Source organism: Echinops telfairi, unplaced genomic scaffold (assembly GCF_000313985.2).
Source record: "Echinops telfairi isolate 266 unplaced genomic scaffold, ASM31398v2 ScPeMD7_2;HRSCAF=8, whole genome shotgun sequence".
NCBI lineage: Eukaryota > Metazoa > Chordata > Mammalia > Afrosoricida > Tenrecidae > Echinops > Echinops telfairi.
Window position 1 is genome coordinate 70,802,623 of NW_022103898.1, and position 22,567 is coordinate 70,825,189.

Genomic DNA, 22,567 nt, shown 5'->3' on the forward strand with positions numbered 1-22,567 from the left:
AACTACTGAGTATGGCACAGGACCAGGCGATGTTTTGTTCTCTCTATACAGGGTTGCAATTAGTTGGAATATATTCATTGGTACCTAAAAGCAACAACATAATCTATTTAGTTGAATGTTTCATGGGCATCACAAATTGAGCATGTCCCAAACTGAACTAATAATCTTCATGCCCAAAATTTGCTTCTCCTACCCCAAAACTGTTTCTCCCACTTGTTCCTTCTGCCACCACTTAGTTTTATTAAATGGCCATATTTACTATTATGATGTATGAGACAGAAACTAGAGATACTTTAACTCCTTTATCTTTCATTTAAGTGTTTTCTACATTCAAGAGCTGGTTCTAGGTAACGGAAATATAGCAATAACTAAAATAGAGCCCCTGTTCTCATGGACCTCATCTCTCTCTGTGTTGAAAGGAGGAGATAATCACCTCCACCCCCACCCGCACAATACATAAGTGCATTTCAGATGGTCTTGCGTGTTGTATAGATTATGGACAGGACAGGTCCTATCTTATATAGAATGATGGGAAGAAGCTGACATTTAACTCAGGCCTAAGGGAAGAGAGAAAGAACAAGTATACAAATATTTGGAAGATGAATATTCCAGGTATAGGAAATTGAAAGTTCAAGGGCCCTTAGCATGTTCAAGGGGGTCAGTAGTTTGGAGTGATGTGGGAAACAGATCTCCACCAAATACGTTAGACTCAGGACACTGCTTGCAGCTAATGGTAAATGATTGTCAAGTTACCTCCCTGAAGGCAGTCAGTTGTCAGACTACTGTTTGGTCCCACCACAGGTAGGCCCTGCTCCCTGCTGTTAAGGACAATGGGCTACTTCTCCCTAAAGGCTTGCTGCCATTAGTCTGGTTCCTGAGATGAGGTTTACATCCTAATGATAATGGTTTCTATGGAGAGCCAGAGAACAAGTCAAACCAGCTCAGTGACATCCAAAGTTAGGCTGCCATCTTAAATCTAGGACCCACCCATCTTGTGTGTACATGTGTAAATACAATATGATAAAATTAGTGTCTGTCAATAGGAAGGCATTTACTAAGTGTCCTCTAGTTTCTTTCTTTTTATTTTATCATTTTACTGGGGGCTCTTACAGCTCTTTTAACAATCCATACACTGCCTTTGTTTCCATCACTGATTTGAAGTCCTAGCTTTTTAGAAATAGTTAAATATAGCATAGCTTCAATAGACCAGAATTTAAATGTACACATTGAAACCAAATAGACAAAAAAAGCCCTAAAAGTTGGCTTAATAAATGCTTGGAATTCTAAGGCATTTTACATTGCATGACAGAATTAATAATCATGTCTTTGATCATTACACTTTCTTCTCTATGACTTCTTAGATTTGATTAAGTAATGCTATTATATCCAAGTAGAGTTTAATCATAACCAATTTACACCACGCTATCTTCCAGTGGAAAAGAACACATGACTTCTTGTTTCAAATCCATCTACAGAGTTGCTTTTTTCTAGGAAGTCAATCATGACCCTCTTAAGTCTTGACAAGCATTAGAGTGCTCTCAACTCTACTCAATGAATGCCATTTAAATTATCTCCAGTGTAAAAATTTAAAACTGGTCATTCTCTAAATGCAGTAATAGAATTAGAAAACTATTTAGAGAACTTTAAAATTTTTAGTATCACAATGAGATGATGATGCTTGCTTCTAATCATAACTATTTATAGGGTCAGCGCTAACTTGCACTCAAGAATTTGGAGTTACAAAGTACCCTGTAGATTGAGTATCGATAGAGTTCTATGCTATTATGCCCCTTAACTAGCAGTTGACTTAAAGAAAGCTAAACTAGCACAGACCAGAAATGAGGAAGATGATAAGCACCAGTTTTATACTAATGTTAACTAAAAAACAATTATGATATTTAATTATTTCTGCTAGCATCCAATAGCTCCAGCTGATGTGGGAGACTTGTAGGGAGAACATGTAGAGGGGCATGAAAGCTAGAATTTTTCTAGTTGCTCTGCTTAACTTCTTGAAATTAAGGACAAATTTCACCCAAACACCCGTATTCGACATTTAACATATGTAATTTACTACCCTATGATCTTTACTCACTTAATCCTCCCTACCCTCACCAAAAATCTCGCTGAGATGGGTACTACAAGTTTCCTAACACTTTATCTAGGGTAACAAATCCTTTTTTTTTCTTGGTTAGCTTGTTCTTTCAAACCATTTCTCAGATTCTTGAGAGTCCATGAGACTGTTTCTAAGACCATTAAGGAAAGTAAAGATGGGGTGTTGGGCACTTCATTCGACCAAAGCAATCTCAGTTTAATTGTTTAAATAACTGAGGTTTCAATCAAGCTTTTTAATAAAAAAAATCTCGATGCTCAAAAGCATCAGAACCCCATTATCTAGACTATACAAGGAGGTACCCTCACGCGCTGCTGGGCAGAGCTCTTGGGAGTATGCATTCTTCTCACTAGGCCAGCAACAAGCACACTGCTCCGAGCTAGTGCACCCAGTGGCTTTACCTGGGAAGAGTCTCTCTAGTCACAGGGAACTTTTTTGTACAAGCTGTTTTCCTTGAATCTCGTTTTTTTTTGATGGCTGATTTAAAAGAACAGCATGAGGAGTGAAATTTTGTTTCCTGCTCGAAGAAAATGCCACAGAAACTGATGTGATGTGGAACACAGCAAGTGATTTTTGTTTCAAAAAAGGTGAAATGCCGATTGAGAACAAACCTCATTCTGGATGCCCGTCAACTTCCCACGTGGACAAAAATGTCCACTTGTATTAGGAGTTCATTCCACCAGGTCGGACTCTTTCTATTTAGAGGTTCTGAAAAGATTGTGTAACTCTGTGTGACAAAAAGGCCTGATTTGTGGCAGACGGGGGACTGGTTTTTGACACCACGAAAATGCACCTGCTCATGCGGCTATCTCAGTGTGCCAGTTTTTGACATAAAACAGCATGCCTCTCTTGCCCCCTGCACCTTACTCGCTTGATCTCACTCTGTGAGACTGTTTTGTTGCCGCAAAGGAGGTATATGAAAGGAAAGCAATTTGATGACATTAGAAGTGATGAAGGAATAAATGAGGGAGGTGTTGTCAGCCATCCAAACAGATGTGTCTGAAAAATGTTTCCAAGAATGGATTCACAGATTTTACAAATGTATTAAGTATAATGGAAAGTACTTTGAAGGTGATAAGGTTGTTTATAAAAAAAATTAAATACATAGCTTTGAAAAAAATTCTGTTTTTTAGGGGTACCCCTTGTAGGGTTGGTAGCTATGTTTGGCACTGAATAAAGATTAACTTAAAAATTAAAAACAATATAGTTACTCATTAGAAAATTTTAATTTCATTCATACAACGTCATCAGAGAAAATCTTGTATGTGAACAGAATAAAATAATAGCAATAATAATATTAAATCATACTCAAGATTGGTGCACAGTTTGAAATCATGAGCAATCAAGACTTCACTATCTCACGGTTACTGATGGGTAGGTAGTACAACCCATTTTCAATAGAAAAAAATATGCATTGCTTTTCATAGCACTTATTTTATTATATCTAGCAACCTTATGCTAGCAGCCCTGGTGGCATAGTGACTACGCACTGGGCTGCGACCTTCAACGTCAGCAGTTTGAAATTATCAGCCATCTTCAGAAGACTTTCTACTCTTGTACAGAGTTAGGGGCTCAGAAACTCCGAGGGGCAGTTCTACACTGTCCTATAGGGTCGCTATAAGTCAGGATTGATTGACTTGATGGCAGTATGTTTATATAATAAAAAGCTTTCAACCTTAAGGGTTATGTAATTAATATAAGAGATAACATTACATTTTAAAGCAAACATCAATAGAAATGCTGTTTTATAATATTCTTGGAGGTGAATGAGTTGTCACAGAAGTTAAAAGGAAAGTTGGGAGTTGGATAACTTGAAGAAACAGTATCTGAAAAAGGTTAGTTTTTAAAAAAACTACTTTATTATTTGTTTACTATCCTTTCACTTGATGATCTATTCACTTACACTAATTTTCAATGAAACAGAGAAGAAAAGGGTAATGCCACCATTTTGCATTCCTCTGAGTTTGAATTTTCCTTTTGAGAGCTGCATCTGCATCAATTAAAAATCCTAAGAACTTATAAAATATGAAACTAACATTTCAGCTTCTCTAACTATAGATTTGGATTAAAAGCTAAAATACATTAGCAACAAAAGTAAGAATTCATTTTTCTCTTCCTTTCTCAGTAAGCATGAAGAATTTTATTTTAGAGACAATAGCTTCTAATCAAGTGATGATATAAGCATATAATATAGCTTGAATACTGTTGAAATTTTTATCAAGTTTCCTATAATGTGATTCTTAGAAATATTAAGCAATCACCCTTGATGACTACTCCTCAGTTTAAACAGAACACGTGAAGGTAAAATACACTAAAAGAGAGGATCAGTATTATGAAACCTACTGCTTTATTGTACTAAAATAGTTTTGAGCAGAAGTAAAGTGAAGTTTCTCTTACAAGAAACAATATACCAGAAGGCAAAACAAAACTTCAAATTCGCTCAACATCACTAACCTGAAGATTTAATTTTAATGCTGTTTTGAGAAACTACTTAAACAACTTGGAGACAAAAATCTAAGTAGATCATATCAAAGGCAAAGGAAAGTAGAATGTAATACTGCCTGTGAAGGAATGTAGTCTGAATGTCGGTTAGAATAACCCATAAATACCAATTCTTATTCTCTATAACAGACATACATTTATAATGCCTATAGTGTTAAAATATTTTCTTAGTATTTATGAAAAAGCACCAATATTTTCTATATTAGAATGTTTAAAGCACAAACAAACAAACCTTGAACTATACGAAGACTCTGGAACCATTGTAATTTTGACAGTGGAAAGAGGAGTTATATATAAATTATTCTGACTTGGAGATCTGAGAATTGGGTTTTCTGGTATTGATCAAACTACCATTTATATAAAGAATTTTCCAGAGATGGTACTAAGAATGATTTTTCTTAGTAGTCAAGTAGGGAAATCCATAAGATATCCTAAAAAAGCTACCATCTGCCTGCACTTGTCCCTATCTCTGAAGGCTGGTCTAAGTGACTTTATTATCTAAAGAACAATAAGATTTTTTTTTACTTTCCCTCTATCACTTTCTAGAAAAATAAAGACATGTTTTTAATAATCTTTTTACTTATGTTAGGGTCTTCGAAAAACAATCTTAAATAAAACAATTTATATTAATTTATGAACAGTATTACATATTAAAGATTATGCTTGAGTAGATAGACCAGCATTTCCCAAAGTGAGCAATACTGCCCTCTGGGGGTCACTGGAACAACTCAAGGGGGAGGTAGCTGCAAAAACAGTTACCTATTTTTTATCCTGGATCATGGGCTATAATACAAAGATTTCTAAATACTGAGGGAGGGGGAGGTGCTGAGTAATTTTTATAATGAAAAGGGGGAGGTAGAATAAATAGGTTTGGGAACCTATGAGCTAAGCTATTCACCGAGTAGGACAACTCTAAAACAAGAAACCATAAATTAACTAATTATGCTGTCCTCCCTATCTGAAAGGGTCCAACTCCTATCCTAAGTCTTATCAGTTAAATTCTAATTTTCTAGGAATGGCTCATTTAGTAGACAAGTGGATTAACGACAGTGTAGAAAAAGATTCACTTAGAATCTTGGATGGTTAAGAGGCTTGTACTTTTCTCAGATAACAAAAGATTTATAATAAGGTCTTTATTAATCTGTACTGATGTATTTTTTTGTATTTACTCTCTATCTTGGGAAGACTCAATTATTAAAATAAAGAGGATAAATATACATATTTAAAAGTAAAAATTAATAATTTACAAATAAGCTTAAAAAGGTTAAATTCATGTATTAAAAATAGGCTTCTTAAACCCAAATTTTGATTATTAAAGAAGAATGAAATAAACTACTACTACTTTTATACAAAGTGATAATGATATTAAAATAGAAATATCTCATTACTTCATAATTAACCAAAGACACAAATACCATATATACTAATATATAAGCTGAGTTTTTGTGGTAAAATTAGGTGCTTCCGCTGATATTTGGGTCAGCTTACACTCAAGTATATACGGTATTTAACAAGTTAGACTGGAAGTGAGAAATGACTTAACCAGGATGCAAAGGGAAGCTCTCCGGAAGTAACAGAGGAAATAAGAAGGCAGTGATTTCCTATATCCTAAATTAAAAGACTTTTAAGGGAAAGCTAATTTGTTAAGCTATGCAAAGATTAAAACATATATATATGTATTAATCTTTTAAAAAAAGTAATTTTATTAAGATTTAGAGGACTGGTAACCATAAAACATTTTTTAACATCCTCATCAACATCTATCAAAAGCAAAAGACTTAGACTGAATATACGTATACAGATCTTACTAGCTGTTGCTCCCCCCTGCCCCTCGCCTTCTTAGAGATCCAAAATCTCTGTTTAGAATTATATTTTTACATGAAACAATATTTAATCTTCTAGTATAAGGTAATTAATTAATCAGAAGTCAGCTGGTTGAGAAACATGACAATAGTCTAATCCCATTAGTACAATAAATCGGCTAAATGTATATGACTGAATCATGAAAATAGAAATTCTCAAAGCACAGAGGACTCATAATAGCTCTGACATGGAAAAACCAACTCTATTCTTGCATAACTGATTTCCATAAGTGCATGAGTGTCACTGTGTTTGGAAACCGACCTGAATAGCTGAGTTCATGAAACACGTATTTCCCAAGTTACTTAGGCCACAGAGGCCAGGCTGTTCATTGTTTCTTCCAGGTTCTGAATAATCATAGTTCTTATAAGCAGCGTATGATGGGAGACAATAATTCGAATTTTTCACACTAGAAAAATACAAAAAAAATAGTTTTCATAATGCATTCAGTAATTACAATAGTTATGATAAAATGAGCAAATATTTTAACCCACTTAAGAGATAGTTCTGAGTCATTAAATTTTTCATAAATCCCTTAATTCAAGTATTTTTTAAGATTTACATTTCAACAAAAATAACCCTTAAGACATTCCTCATCCCATCAACAAAAATCACTATACTATGTACTATACCAACAATACCCAAAACAAACTCATTGCTACTGAGTCAAAGGAGATTCACAGGGACCCTATAGGACAGGGTGGAACTACCCTTGTGAGTTTCTGAGACTGTAACACTTGACGAGAGTAGAATGACCTATCTTTCTCCCTTGAAGTAGTTGGTGGTTTTTGAACTGCTGACCTTGCAGTTAGCAGCCCAGTGCATAATCACCATGCCACCAGAGCTCCCTCACCAACCAATACAAACCACTATTATATCTTTCTACCCTTGATTAACTGGAGCAGTTTCACAGTTCACTCCATTCTTCATTGCTCCATCAAATTTAAAACATTCAGATTTTAAGCACCACCCACAGCAATAGATCATCTCATTTATGTCCCTCCTGCATACTGCTGCTGTATTAGTGTAAAAACAGAAAAAGGATGAGTTGTGTTTTACTTACAAGTGAAATCAGATTTCTAAGGCCACTGTGACATCAGTATTCTGATGCACTCAAGATTCTATTTATAGTTTTTATGCTAGACCAGCAAATTCTTGTAGTCAATGCAGAAAAAAAGCTTGAGGTGATCAGAAATACAATAATGATTCTAAACTAAATAAAACAAGATCAAAATATAAAAATGATTCTAAACAAGTATTTTCCTTTTTATAATGCATCCTACTTACCTAGACATAACAATTCATTTTTTTATTTGTAAAGAAAAAAAAATTTTAGGAAGGGTGATTTCTCCCTTAAATTTTTATAAGTTATCTTATAAAATATTTATGACAGCTACTTTGGATAGAACTCAAAAGCATATTTTCAATTTTTTTCCTTTCATTAGAACAAGCCTGAGAGTCAAGGTCATTTGCTAAAAGTTAAAGGTAAATGATCCAAATAAACAAATATAATGTTATATGTAAATGATGAATCAGGAACTCCAATAATCTTAATTGGCTGCAATTTATTCCTGGTACTATCCTTTAAAAGGTTATTACTTTAATTTCAAATGCATTGTTATACTTTTTCCCCACAAATAACCGTACTACTGCCTGTTCTACTGAAATGTTAAATAAATACATACACCCACATGGCTATATACTTACATATATAAGGGAGTTTCAAAAAGTTTATGGAAAAATGAAAAGAAAATGGAATTTTCTATAAATGACACACACACAACTACATCAATCTAAAATTAAACACACAAAGCTAGCCTACTAATTTTTGTTAAGAATAACACCCCTAGGACAAAAAGACAACTTCTAGGTTCTCAAAAATAGATTAGATTAAGCAAAATTAAGGCCAAAACAGACATAACCCTTATCAATTCATATGCAGAGTTGCTAGAACAATAGCTGCATACTTGTTGTAATTTAAACAAAAATATACACAGCAAACTAAAATAGAATTCAACTATCTTTTGTCTTTTTGCAGATTAGCAGCTTTATGATTCCTATTCCTAGTGTTTAATGAACTGTAAAGTACCTATTAGCAATTCAATACACCTTCACCAAATGACTGACTTATTGAATATAATGGTAGGACCACATAAAAAAAAGCTGAAGTACCAAAAAATCCTATTTTTCTTAGTACAAAAGTGCTGTAAATCACAGGCTAACGGATAGACAGATGTTAATTTGGATGAACAGGAAAAGAGGAAGAGAAAAAAATAAGGGATGCAGGGCAAGCTATTGGGAGATTTGATAAGTTGCTTAAAATGATGAGTACAAAATGATGATCTGAAATGTAAGCCCTTAAATGATTCACAAAGTTTTTAAAAATAATGCTAAAATTCAAGGTCTACTATATATTACAAAACTAAAGGTCTGCATTTATTTAGCATTAAAAAGAAGCAAAAAATTCTATATATTCTGCCTATAATACCACAGTAAAGTTTAACTGGTTAGACTATTTAGGGAAATTATACCTAAATGTATATTTATGCTTAAAAATACACATAAAACACAAGTTAAAAGACTTTTATAAGCACATTTACATACTGATCCTGTAAGTATATATTCAGATAACTATCTCCCCATATGTAATAAACAGATGCTGGAAGCTCTGTTCTTTTTTGTGGTAACATGATAAAACTGGATGTTTAAGGAGTTCCTGTTTACTGAAAAATTAAACCAAAACACTTCATTGCAAAAAGAAAAATTTTGTTCAATCTAAATCTACATTTTAATTTTAAGTGAGAGGGTAAATATAAATCTTTCCCAACCTTCCTCCAAAACTAAGGTTGTCTTGATGCTAAATGATAATACTGCAAATTAATTTAAAATATTTTAATACCCTTTAAATTGGCCATTTTAGTCGTTTTGACAATCCACACTAGGTCCTCTCTAAACCAAATAATTCTTTATCATGGAAGATCCAAAGCCTGTGGTGTTTAAGCATTTCAGTAAAGAACATGTAAACTTCACCCCAAAGGCAGCCTCTATTATATTTCATGACTATTTATGATAATCTTTTCGTAATTAAAGATCTTAAGCTACTCTGCTTCATATGAGGTGATGATAAGTAAAAAACCAAAGAACCGAAGTCCATGGTCATCCATAAAGCTCATACTAATTCAAAGTAACCTGTTGGACATGGAACTGCTCTGTCAGTCTGCCGAGGCTAAAATCTTTACTGGAAGCAGAATTTTATATCTTTTTTCTGTGGAGCAACTATTAAGTTAGAATTGCCAACTTTTTGACTACCAGTTGAGTAAGGATTACACGAATTTACCAGTAAAATTAAATGGGAATTTTAATAAATATATTAGGTTAATTCTATTGTAGACATCTGTCGTCTTTAATAAATCTGAGCCTTATCTTTCTATAAAATTCTCAAGCATCTTACTTTTCTTACAGATTGACTTTTCAATCAATACTTATGTCTGACATTAAAAATATTATATATATGAGGGGGCACCCCCCCAAGATTAGAATTTTTTCCAAAGCTTTGTATTTAAATTTTTTTTACAAAACAACCTTACCACCTTCAAAGTACTCTCTATTACACTTAATATGCTTCTTAAATCTGTGGTTCCATTCTTGGAAACATTTTTCAAGTTCATCTGTTTGGATGGCTGACAGCACCTCCCTTTTATTTACTCTTCACCTCTTACATTTCTTGAAATTGCTGTCCTTTCATGTCCCTCTTCATTTTTGGAAATAAAACAGAAGTCCCACAGAGCAAGGTCAGGTGAGTAAGGTACATGGGCAAAAGAGGCATGCTGTTTTTTGCCAAAAACTGGCACACTGAGATGGCTGCGTGAGCAGGTGCACTTTGTCGCAAACTGTTATTCAATCTTTTCAGAACCTCTCAATAGAAAGCTTGATTAACAGTCTGACCTGGTGGAATGACTCCAAATACACTATGAGTTGACATTTTCATCTGTTTGGGGTATTGACGGACATACAGAATGAGGTTTATTATCAATCGACATTTCATCTTTTTAAAATAAGAAAACCACTTGTACATTTGAGTTTTTCCCATTGCGCGATTCTTGTAAGCTATGTTCAACATCACAACAGTTTCTGTGGCTATTTCCCAATGAGGATAAAAAATTTCACAGCTGCATGCTCTTCTCTTAAATTGGCCATCACAAAAACAAGGTTCAAGTGAAACTGCTTGTACAAAAATATTCACTGTGACCAGAGAGAACCTTCCCAGGTGATGCCCCTGGGTGTATTAACTCAGAGAGAGTTGCTCAGTAGCCCTTTTCTGGCTATTTTTGGGTACTCCCTCATATGATTTAATATTCATAATTACAATTATTCTTAGTTTACACTTAGTGAAAAGATGCGTACAGTTTATTATCTTTTCAAGAGCCAGATAAGTGGCTGTGTAAGTTATATAACTGAAGCTAACTCTGGTGGTCTCCATAATCCAGTTTCTTTATATGGTCAATCATCTACCTAGAGTCACTTACATTTCAAATAGGAGATGAAAATTAACAGAAAAATACAAATGTGCCTGATGTAGAATGCTAATGACAAAAATAAACTAAAAATTTTTTTGAAGGCAGCATTAGAAATATAGCAAAATATCTATAGCAGGGAAGACAATGTAGGTAAAAGAATTATTACTAAAGGGAAAAAAGTACATGATGAAAAATATGCATAAATTTTAATAAAGCAAATATCATATGAAGCTACGGAGAAGAGAAATTACTATACAAGCTAAGCAAACTCTATTTTTAGATTTTTCCCATTAGTCTTTGATGAAAATTTTATTAACATTAAATTAAATTCTAAGTACATGTTATTATCTAAGTTAATATTCTTATTTCTGAAAGTTAAAAGTATGTCTTAGCAATGTATCAATATAGGATCAAAACTTATTTTATAAATTTTAATTAGAAAGAAACTATTTAATCCCATCTGAAGTCTTAAGTTGCTTGGTATCTCTAAAAGTTAAGTGGATAGTCAAAATACAAATTCTATGTGAAAATTGTTGATAATTATATTTCAATTCAAGTTTTAAAAGCAAAAAAACCAACAACAGAAATTTCTTCTACTTTATGAATACTCTAATATAGTTCCTTAATAAGTGAACAAAGTTTATCTTTGTCTTCTAATTTCTATGCCTGACAATCTTCTTGGAAGCTTCAATAGCCATCTCACTTTCCTAGCAATAATTTTAATATCTACCCAATATCTGTTAATGTAGAATTCTTAATGAAATAATTTCATATAGAAATTTGCTTCTAGGCTGATCTGTGTATTTATTCTTGGGTCAGTTTAAATTCTTGCAGGCTGTGATATTAATAAGACTAGTCCTCTTATTAGTGTTTCTCTTCAAAATTATTACAGCTATTCTCACCTACTTATATATTCACATAAAGTTTAGAATATTTTAGAATACTTTTTTTAAGTTTCTTCAAAAATATATTTTAAGAGAAATTAATTAAACCTATATACTTAATTATGGATTTAATTTAAATGTTATTCATAATAACTTTACTAATTATCTGGAACAAGACTCCATTTGAAAACTAAACAAGCAGTACTGACATTTATATACTGTCAACCTTATACATCACCTAAAATTTTCATATCCAAGAAATGAAAGAGAATAATTCTGGATCAAAGTCTTTCCATAATTTGATTGTACCAATTACAAATACCAAAAGCTTTTATTTTTAACCTTTTCAAATGAAAGAAAAATCATGCTTATTTTTAAGGTAACAGATCCATAAGCAGAACCAGTTGCTGTGGAGTTGATTCTGATTTATTATAGTGCCATGTGTGTCACAGGAGAGCTGTACTTCACAGCTGATTTTTCAAAAGTGGTTTCACCAGGCCTTTTTCAAAATCACCTATATGTTGACTTTTAAGTCTCCCTCTTTTCAGGTAACAGCAGACTGTGCTACCTGCTTATACCACCCACGTCCTTCTAATACAACTATAGTTAGGTGGTATAGTGACGCCCAAGTGATCTACAGCAAACTGTTTTTCCTATAGAGATAATATATACTTGTGCACAATTTTTTATAAACTCCACGATTCTGAATGTTATTCTTGATGGGGCAAGGGAAAAGTGACTGTCTTTTTAATAAATAGAAAAGTGTGTGTAATTTTGGAATTACTGACGCATACTCTTAGAAAAGACCACGTATTGAATGAGAAGACATATCTGGTGCTAAAATGACATCGGAAAGTTCATGCTCGCCCTAAACGCTGACCTGAGTGGGCTCTAACACGTTTCTAAACACACTTTAGTAATTTGTGATAGAATCTAAAATTGCTTTATTTTCCTTTTAGCAAATGATTGTAGTATATGATATACTAAATCAAGTTTATAATTGTTTTCTTTTTTGTAGAACTTTACTTGTAATGGAAAAGAAACCAGATTTTAATACATTAAGACTTTTATCCTAAATTTTAGGTACATGAGATTTTTGTTTTTTTGCAACCACAATAGGGCGATCAATTAAACAAAGAGTTTTTAAGATACAGTGCTTACTTTCTGTTGTTGATGTTGTTATAATTATTTGATAGAGATGAAGGAGAGATCTTTGGTAAAGTTGAAAAATTGGATGCACCTGGGGACCTTTAAAAATATGAAAATGTTAAATTAGATAATAATGCTGAATTTTGAAAGTAATTATGAAATAAAAAAAAGAACCAACAGATGACAATGAATGTAGTAAATGAATGCTGGAAAACAGATTTATGAGCAAAAATAACTATAATATCCTTTGGCTTTCACTTTCCAGTGAATTCTTTCATATGCAAGTGTAATAGGGAACTTCTTCCAAGTGAAATTCATCAAATTAAATATGTCCTTTGATGTAATATACCCAGCACACCCATTTCTGAATTTAGGTAACCATTGCTAACCTTTTACCATCAATAATTTCCATAAATCAATGGAATGAAAACATTAAATTTTCCAAGGTGTTATGTAAAAGTATTAACTCTCTCACTAGCATGGCATTCTAATTATATATAAGACTGACAGTGCTCAGAGACTGTTACTAATGCTACAACTTTAAGGCAAGGTAAGTCAGACTCATATAACAGAATTCTAAACATGATCCAAGTAGTAGTTTTTGGCCAAAAATTATCTATGAAAACAATAGAAAAGACATAAATCTAACTGTATAGCACACCTCTCACTAATTCAAAATATTTTAAAAGAAACTGCAATTATGAAACGATTTTCATCAACACATAAAGAATTGAATGCCTTTAAGGTCTATGAAGGATTAAATATTTCCTCTGTAATTTTCTAAACACTTACCATATATACTCAAGCATAAGCCGACCCGAATATCAGCCAACGCACCTAATTTTACCACAAAAACGGCATTAACAATGTGCTTAAAAACTCAGCTTATCCTCAAATATATATGGTAATTGACTAGGCACCATTTGGATGATGGGCAGTATAAAGTTACATTTCAGTTCCTGCATCGCAGGCTTCATAAATTCTAAGCTAGTGAGGCCTAAAGTGACTGGCTTTTAAAAATGATTTTTTCTCCTGTCCTCAAGTGGTAATATACAATGAAATGACTAATGGGAAAAAGTATAATTTATAAAATGAAAAATCTGCTTTTAAATCATTTGGATTTTACTAAACATAACATCAATTTCTCATTTATCAGCATGGTTAAGTTTCAAAGACCAGATTGTGATGAGAAAATTGAATGTTATGCAAAAATAGAGGATCATCTCATAACTGCAAAATTACATCATTATATAAATGCCAAATTACACCACTACATTAACTGCCAGAACACTAATGGCCAAGTCAAGGTGACTCATAACCTTAACCACAGTCGCTCTTCAAAGCCCCTGTGTGTGTGTTTTTAGCTTCCTGTCCCATTAATTAGCAACTCTGAGGATAGTAAAGAAAAAGAGAATGAAATATCAAGGATTTCATATGTGCTTTTCATAGTAATTTCTTTGAAATGCATTCAAATATTTAAACGCTAATTTAATGATTACTATTGCTAAATACTAGAAAAAATTATAGTCCTTGATCTCAAACAGCTCCCAACTGAATGGGAAAAGAGATACATACATAAACTCAATATAATATTAGACATTAACAAAGTTTTTTAAAAATAATTTTATTAGTGGCCCTTACAGCAATTATAACAATCCATAATTCAATTAGATCAAGCATAGCTGCCATCATTTTCAACACATTTTCTTTCTTCTTGAACTCTGATATCAGCTCTTTATCCTCTCCCTCCCCCACCCCAGAACCTCCCATTGTTATATATATATATACATATATATGCTTATCTTACACCATCCAGTGTATCTGTTCACCTACAATTGTTATCTGTTCCTCTCAAGTGGGATTATACAGACATCCTTGTTATCAGGCCCCCCACCTTCCTGTACCCTCAGGGAATTATTATTCCCATTACTATTTCTGAAGGTTTTTAAAAAATAATTGAGGGCTCTTATAACAATCAATTGTAGCAAGCACATTTTAACAAACGTCACCATCATTTCGAAAACATTTTCTTTCTACTTGAGCCCTTGGTATCAAGAACCCTTGATAATTTATAAATTATTTTTATTTTCACATTTTCATCCTATCTGCTGTCTCCCTTCACCCACGTTTCTGTTGTCCGTCCCTCTGGGTGGAGGGGGATTGTACGTTGATTAAGATTGGTTCGCCCATTATTCTCCTACCTTTCCCCTACCCTCACGCTATTGCTACTCTCATTATTGGTCCTGAGGGGTTTATCTGTCTTGTACTCCATGAGTCGAGCTCTTATCTGTACCAGGGTACATGCTGTGGTCTAGCTAGATTTGTAAGATAGAACTGGGGTCATCATTGGGAGGGGAGGGGGAAGCAGTAAAGAACTAGAGGAATGTTGTGTGTTTCTTCAGCGTTGTACTGCACCCTGGTTATATCATCCCTTCCTTGTGACCATGAAAGGTTTATCTGTCTTGGATTTCATGCATCAAATGACTTTTTTTTGTTTTGTTGAAGTTTTGCAAGTAGCTCGCATTGGTAAAGTGCTTCATTTTATTATTTTACTGATGTGACTTTTAGTTCCAGAAACAGTTCAGAGGCCAAGACAGCATGTTCTTGGACAATTCTTGCAGGCTGGGAAGCTCCTGTCTCCGTTCTCCAGTCTCTGAGAAACGGAAATATTAAATAATGGTCTTTTTTCTTCCCAGTCTAATATCCTTCATATCCTTCCGCAGGCAGCCATCAGTCTGGTGATAGTAACGCCTCTGCTCAAACCCAGTATCCCCAGCTGGAGCTCCGTGGGCATGCAGGGAGCCTGTTGCTTCTTAGCCCCAGAGGGTAGCCAAAGAGACACCGTGTAGATGAGGAGCCAAAGTCGAACACTTGCTGGCGAGAAAGCCCGACCCTATTCCTCACTGCCCAAAGTGGTGTGTGTACCAGTGATTCCTCTTCAAATTTTTGGATGCTCGAACCACGCCCATCTAGGGTCCATCTGAGTGGGGTCACCGAGATACTGTTTCTGCCTGGCTCCCAGGGAGGATGTTCTCGGACTCCAGGACAGTGAGGGGGCGCAGCTCATGGCAGAAACTGAGGTGGGCAACAGATCCCACGCCTGCCCCTGCCCCTGCCCCTGCCCCTAGGCATCTTTCAGTCAGGATGTGAGGCCCATTCTGGCCATCATCTCTTATTGGACAGTCCACGCCACTGCTGCCATCAGAGTTGTGCGGAGGTCCCAGGAAACCCACCTTGGAGAAGACACGCAGCCCATTGTCATTAAAAATGAGCGTGACTGTTTGGCCAAGCATCAAATGATCTTAACCATACAACTGAACTACGCAGGTCTAACAAGATTAATGAGGTAAAACTAAGACCATAATAGTAAAGGGAGGAAATCTTAAAAGAACTAGGGGATAGTTCTGTGTTTCATCAGAGCTATACTACACCCTGTAGTTATATCATCCCTTCTGTGTGGACCTTCTGTGAGGGACTGTCCAACTATCTTACTGGTGGGTTAATATAAAATCCCATGGGAGCCAAAAGGAAGAAGACCTTCCTGCATAAAGTGAATTTAAAATAATGGATAACTTTGGAGGGGAAGTTAGTGCGCACTCCATTTAGAAAATTTACATATGCAAATGTGAGGGACTATACAAATTAAGAGGTGTTTAAGGAATTAAAAATGAATTCCATTTGGCTGAAAAAAATGGCAAGCACATAGGCATGATAATATGCAGCAGGTCTGCTGTGCACATGAGTCTGCCATGATTTAAAATCGACTTGATGGTAACTAAACAACAACATGCTCTAAAAAGAAATGTGAATTGTATCCTATTATGCTCAAATATGTTGAACAATTCTAAGAGTGTAATAACTTAATCAGGTTCATACAGTACAAAGATAACTCTTGAAGAAGACAAGAGACTAAGAGCTGGGAGATTAATTAAGCATTTATTGATAAAACCAAAAAAATGGATTAATTAGGAGGGCTGTAGCAAAGGGACCAAATGGCTGAGGCAGTGGATTAGAGACATGGTTGTCATCATGGCTGAGAAGACGTGCTGTGGAAAAGAGAACTGAATCCTTAATGTTTTCTGATTCTGACTTGGTGGAACTTGTTAATATCGCTAATAAAGCCTATAATCAGTAGTAGTATTGGTGAGTTCTGGGTGGCCACTGCAATGGGTTATTGAATCCAGCTGAAAAACAGACAGTCATGGGAAGAATGGCTAGTATCAGGATAAGGTAAACAAAGTTAGAAGGTATGTCTGACCTCTGCCTAATAGACATCACCCTTGGGCAGATGTGGAGCTAGAATCTCCTTTGGGTAGATCCTGCTTTGTGTAGCTGGAGCAGGACAGCTGTGGCCCCCACACCTACATAACTACTAATCTAAAGGGTGGCAATTCAATCCAATTGTGGCTCAAAAGAAAGGTCTACTGATCTGCTTCTGGAGATTACAGCTGAGCTAAAACCCTGTGGAGTAGCCCTATTCTGCAATACCCCATGTTGCAATTAACTCAACAGCAATGGGTTTAAATTGGTTCAAGCAAGGATTAAAACAGTAACAGCGAACTATGCTAGTCATTCACTGTATCTTTGCTGCATTACAGGAGGAAAAAGTGTTCCACCATTAAAGTTTTACTTCATTAAAGTTATTAATTTTATTCAATCTTCACCCTGATGCTCCTTTCTTTTTAACACTGTAAGACAATGAGGAATTTTGTATAAATTACTTCTGCTGCCCACTGAAGTTTGTTAAGAGGAAAAAGGTTTATGCAATTTATTGAACTGTAAGCAGAACGTGTCATTCTTTTTATATGATACCTACCCTATTTTTACTCTTATGTACAAAGAACTGGTTATTTAGATGTGGATATCTGGTAAGCATTTTCTCAAAAATGAAGAGAACTTGTTCCTCAAAGGAACATAACTGAAAATATTTTCTGACAATGATAAAACTTGATAAAAGTCAGTCCGTAAATGCATGCATATACTCAAATAAAAACATGACTGGCATTATGAGCTTGATAGCTTCTCCACAAATTTTGCTCCAGGGTTTGGTGTCTTTTAAAAAATTTTGATTTAAACAAATAAAAATTTGAGTCTAGATATCATTCAGTCTATTTCTACTTATAGTGACCCTATGTGTGTAAGAGTAGTATTGTGCTCCACATATACTTCAATGGCTGATTTTTCTGAAGTATATAACCAGAGCTTAAGAAATTTTATCACCAGGCCTCTGAGTGGACATGAACTTTCAATATCTCAACTAATGGACAAGCATGTTAATGGTTTATACCACCAAGAATTATTTTAAAAAATAATACTGTATAATAAATTTACCAACATTTTGGGCATCTACATAACTCATTGAACCAATATTTTCCAAATGACCAAATGCATGAAGTTATAAAATAATTATAAATTTTAATGTCATAGTTTAAAAAATCACTTGCCTCAGTTTCCGGCCCTATATTGAAAATAATATTTCAGATGTAACTACTGACAGGGCTGATGTGGATTATCAATGTAAACTGTGTACTGTACTGTGCAAGGGAGAGCTAGTCACAGAACCTCCACTGTGAAAAGGTTCCCTACAGCTGTGCAGGACAGAACTTCAATAACCAAATGTGGCAGGCCTGCATCGGAAGAGAACCAGACAGCCAAGGATAGGTCCTTGGAAATAGAGATTGTCCTTGGAAAAGTGTTCCATGGGTTCAAATTAAGAGACATTTTTTAAGAGGCAGTGATAAAGAGATGATAAAGAGATGTCAAATAAAAATGTCTCTCAATCTTTAACAAATATTTAGAAGTAACGACATCACTTGTAAAGAGTATTTTGATGGAGAGTGGAGGAGGTTGAGAGTGGAAACAGATTAGCTAAGAAAGAAGAATGTAAACTTCTGAGAGGGTGGCAGAAGAGCAAGAATATTCTTTTTACAGGCACTGGCTATAAAAGGAAGAAAGCTTAAAATTAGTATTTGGTGGTAGTCTGTAATTTTGGGTTTTTCTTAAAAGATGAGAGATGTTCATTTATCTTTACAGGCTGAAGGGTAAAAAGACTATAATAAAGACAATGAAGTAGTGTTAAATAAGTGTCTACTACTTGTGTGACAGGATGGTAAGTAGTTATAGATATGCATGAGAAAAAACAATGGAGGGTGGGAGAAACCAAGTCTCTGGGCAGTGCAAATAGTTAAAAGTGTTCAGCTGCTAACCCTAAAGTTGGTGGTTCAAGTCCATCCAGAGCCACTTCAGAAGAAAGACCTGGTGATCTACTTGTGCAAAACCAGCTATTGAAAACCCTATGAGAAAGGCAACACACAAGAGAGGAGGAGGAAAACCATCCCCAAACCAACATGGAGAACAGTTCTGCTCTGATACCCAAGGGCTCACTCACAAGCAGCCAGAAAGACTTGCCTGAACCTAGGAAAAATTGGATAAATATATAGGTAGAGTGGTTGTCTTTAAATATAGCAAGATAAGAGAAAAACAAATGAATGTGATCACAGGTAAATAAATCTGAATTGTGATTTTTAAAGATTATTGGAGGGAGTATTGATGAATGGATACAGACCGTGGACACCAAACTCACTGCCATCACATGAACTGTATTTATCTATGCTGACTGTAACTTCTAACCTAGATGACATACACCAAGCCCCAATCTAGCTAAAGTATGGAGAGTTAATTTCAGGTTCTTTAGAGAATGATTAGAGCTCTGGTAGCAAGAACAGAAAGTCATTCTGTGAATTATAAACTCTCTTTCTTTGATGTAATTTGAAAATCACTCTGTTGATTAGCACTCCTGTTCTAGTTCTCTTTTCAAGTAAACCAAGGAAGAACTCTTAGGATATTCTAAATAAGATAGACATAAAAGACTTATCTAGTATTAAACCATGTTAGCTAGTTGAGTTAGGTGTACTACAAGCTAGTGATTCATCTCTTAAATATGACTAAAAAGGTCAAGGCCATCAATTAAGTTTAGGTAGTTTAATGAAGAAAAAAATAAGTCTCATCCTGACAATTTAGTGTTTATAGTATATGCATTCCCATATGTCCACTATATTTTACATACTTAATGTAAGTATGCAATTCAAATTAAATATATTGAGTTTCTTACCTCAAAAGAAAAACATAGCTTACTTTTGGTGAATACATTCAATATTTAGCACATGAAAATTTATACCATCTAAGTAACCAAAATATAAAGAAACTAAATATTAATACTGATGTAGCAAAAACATTTTAAGATTTTAAAAATAATTTTCAAACCTGACATTATAATAAAATATACTATTAAGAATAAAAACTGTTAACAAAAACAAGATCAATCTTAAATGTTCTCTCAATTTCTAGAAATCCTTCTAAGGCAAGTTCTTCAAGAAAAATACTCTGAAGTCTCTTGAAAAAAGTACACACTTTTGTTTAGTAAGCATTTTTTTGCCTTGAGGTACTTCAGTTATATTGTTCCTTATACCTTTACATTTTCATTTTTTAAACAACTTAATTTTATATATAATTTGCATAAAACATGAAATGGTAGTCAAGTTTCCTTAATGGTTATCAATCTCTGCACATCTTATTTTAAAAAAAATTATTATTAATTGGGATTTAATACATATATCACATCATTTCATAGTTCAATCATATCAAGTAGAAGTGTACAATTGCTACCAGTTTCCAGACATTCTTTTTCTACATGGACTCCTTGACATCATCTCTCTTTTACTGATCACCCCCCCCCCCCCCCCCCGCCACTGCACCCCCATCCCACAGAAACCCTTAATCTACTTGCTGTCCCTTAATGGGCATCAATCCTGGGTTTCATGTACCAAAAAATGGAAAAACATGTAACACAACTTCAGAAGGTGACCTCCAATGACATAACACCTCTGAGATATGCCATAATATGAAAGAAAAAACAAACAAAACCAAAAATAGAGAAAATTTTGGAAACCAGTTCAGGTCCAGCCTGCATCATAAGAGGATCTACTGACAAAGTTTCAACTGCTCAAGTCAGATTTATGCCTTTGATATTCTGTACTCATCTCGCTCAAGCAGTCTGTTTAGTGACCACTATCTAAAGAGCACCAATTGGTCTCTCCACATCCAAAGCAAAGATGACTGGGGAAAATAAAAGATGCATGGGCACAATTAGTCCAGAGGACTAATGGACCATGTGGACATCAGCCTCCAGGACCATGAGATCAGGAGAACTAAATGATGCCTGGAGACCACTGCCAATTGTTCTGAAAGGGATTTCACTATAAGGTACTGAATAAATTGGGCTAAAACTGTAGAACAAAACTCAAAATCATAAAAAATAAATGGCTTACTAGTGAAATCTTTGAGCCCATTGCCTGGAACTGAACTAATCTCCTTGACTAAATCTTTATGCCAAACAACGGACAAGTCTATCAGGTGAACAAAAATACTAGTGAGACATGCACTCCTTAGAACAATCAACCATTCAAAATCAAAAGGTAGCATTTACCCAAAGGCAAAGTTCAGAAGGCATGAAGCATTAGGAAAGAAAGACGAATGGGAATGGGAATGACGTGAAACAAAACATGAATTGTTGAATAAAAATAGTAAACCTTCATCCAATTCACAAAAAATTTAAAAAATATATGGGGGGAAAAAGTCCCAGGAAACAGTTATCTTCTCTGCCTTAAATGTAACTGGTAGATCCCCTTGGAAACTACTCTTTTAATTAAACCTTTTTTGAAGGTCTAATGAAGCTAAAACAGCCATATTCCTGAGAGAACTTGTCTGCATCTGTCATTGATTGCACAGATATGTTCAAATATGTTTTACTTAGAATAAACTCATAGATGTAAGAACCGTAACCTTGTAGCAATACTCTTTTGACTTAGCTTGTTTATCTTTTTTCCTTTTGTACTGATTTACGTTTCTAGCTATATGGCTGCTCCTGAGACACATTACTGTAAATTGCTCACATCTTTACTGTAACAAAGTAGGGGGAAAAGGATAAAAGAAATAGCCAATAATTATTTGTGAGTACTTGTAAATATAAAACATCTAAATGAACACTCTAGACTTAAATTACATTCATTTATGCATATATTATCTAAAATTTCTAATGTCAATTAAATTTGGATATGGTTTTAAGTACTGAATTTATCATTGCTTAATGAACTTGACTGTGTCCAAATTCTTTCCCATAATATCTAGAGAAATGATACTAGGTTACACATTTTCTCTCCACAACACAAAGTAGCCAGAAGATTTTGATATAGAAAACATTCTTTAAAAATCTGTGTGTACGAGGTGTAGAAGGGATCAGTTATCAGGCATCAAAGAACTAAAAATCATATCAGTGGGTGCCCGCTTTACTGACACAATCACAGAAGACAAACGTGTGCATAAGCAAATGTGATGAAGAGAGCTAATGGTGCCCGGCTATAAAAAGATATAGCGTCTGGGGTCTTAGAGGCTTGAAGATAAACAAGCAGCCATCTAGCTGAGAAGCATCAAAGTCCACATGGAAGAAGCACATCAGCCCGTCTGACCACGAGGTGTAGAAGGGACCA

The 22,567-nt window shown here is 34.5% G+C and overlaps 1 protein-coding gene across 6 annotated transcripts in view; it reads right to left on the minus strand.

Moving 5' to 3' along the window:
* USP15 (ubiquitin specific peptidase 15) overlaps positions 1-22,567 on the minus strand; it is a 132,578-nt gene that overhangs the window by 49,022 nt on the left and 60,989 nt on the right. For 4 of the 6 annotated variants that reach the window (XR_006680041.1, XM_004700489.2, XM_045289880.1 and 1 more), the window contains 2 exons: positions 13,035-13,121; positions 6,737-6,881 (listed from right to left, as the gene is read on the minus strand). Coding sequence is in view for 5 of the 6 variants with exons in the window: in XM_004700489.2 (XP_004700546.1) it covers positions 6,737-6,881; positions 13,035-13,121 (232 nt within the window). In the remaining variant the exon portion in view is untranslated. Of the gene's footprint in view, positions 1-6,736; positions 6,882-13,034; positions 13,122-16,939; positions 17,207-22,567 lie in introns of those variants that run through there. The other 2 variants (XM_004700490.3, XM_045289903.1) reach the window with 2 other exon arrangements.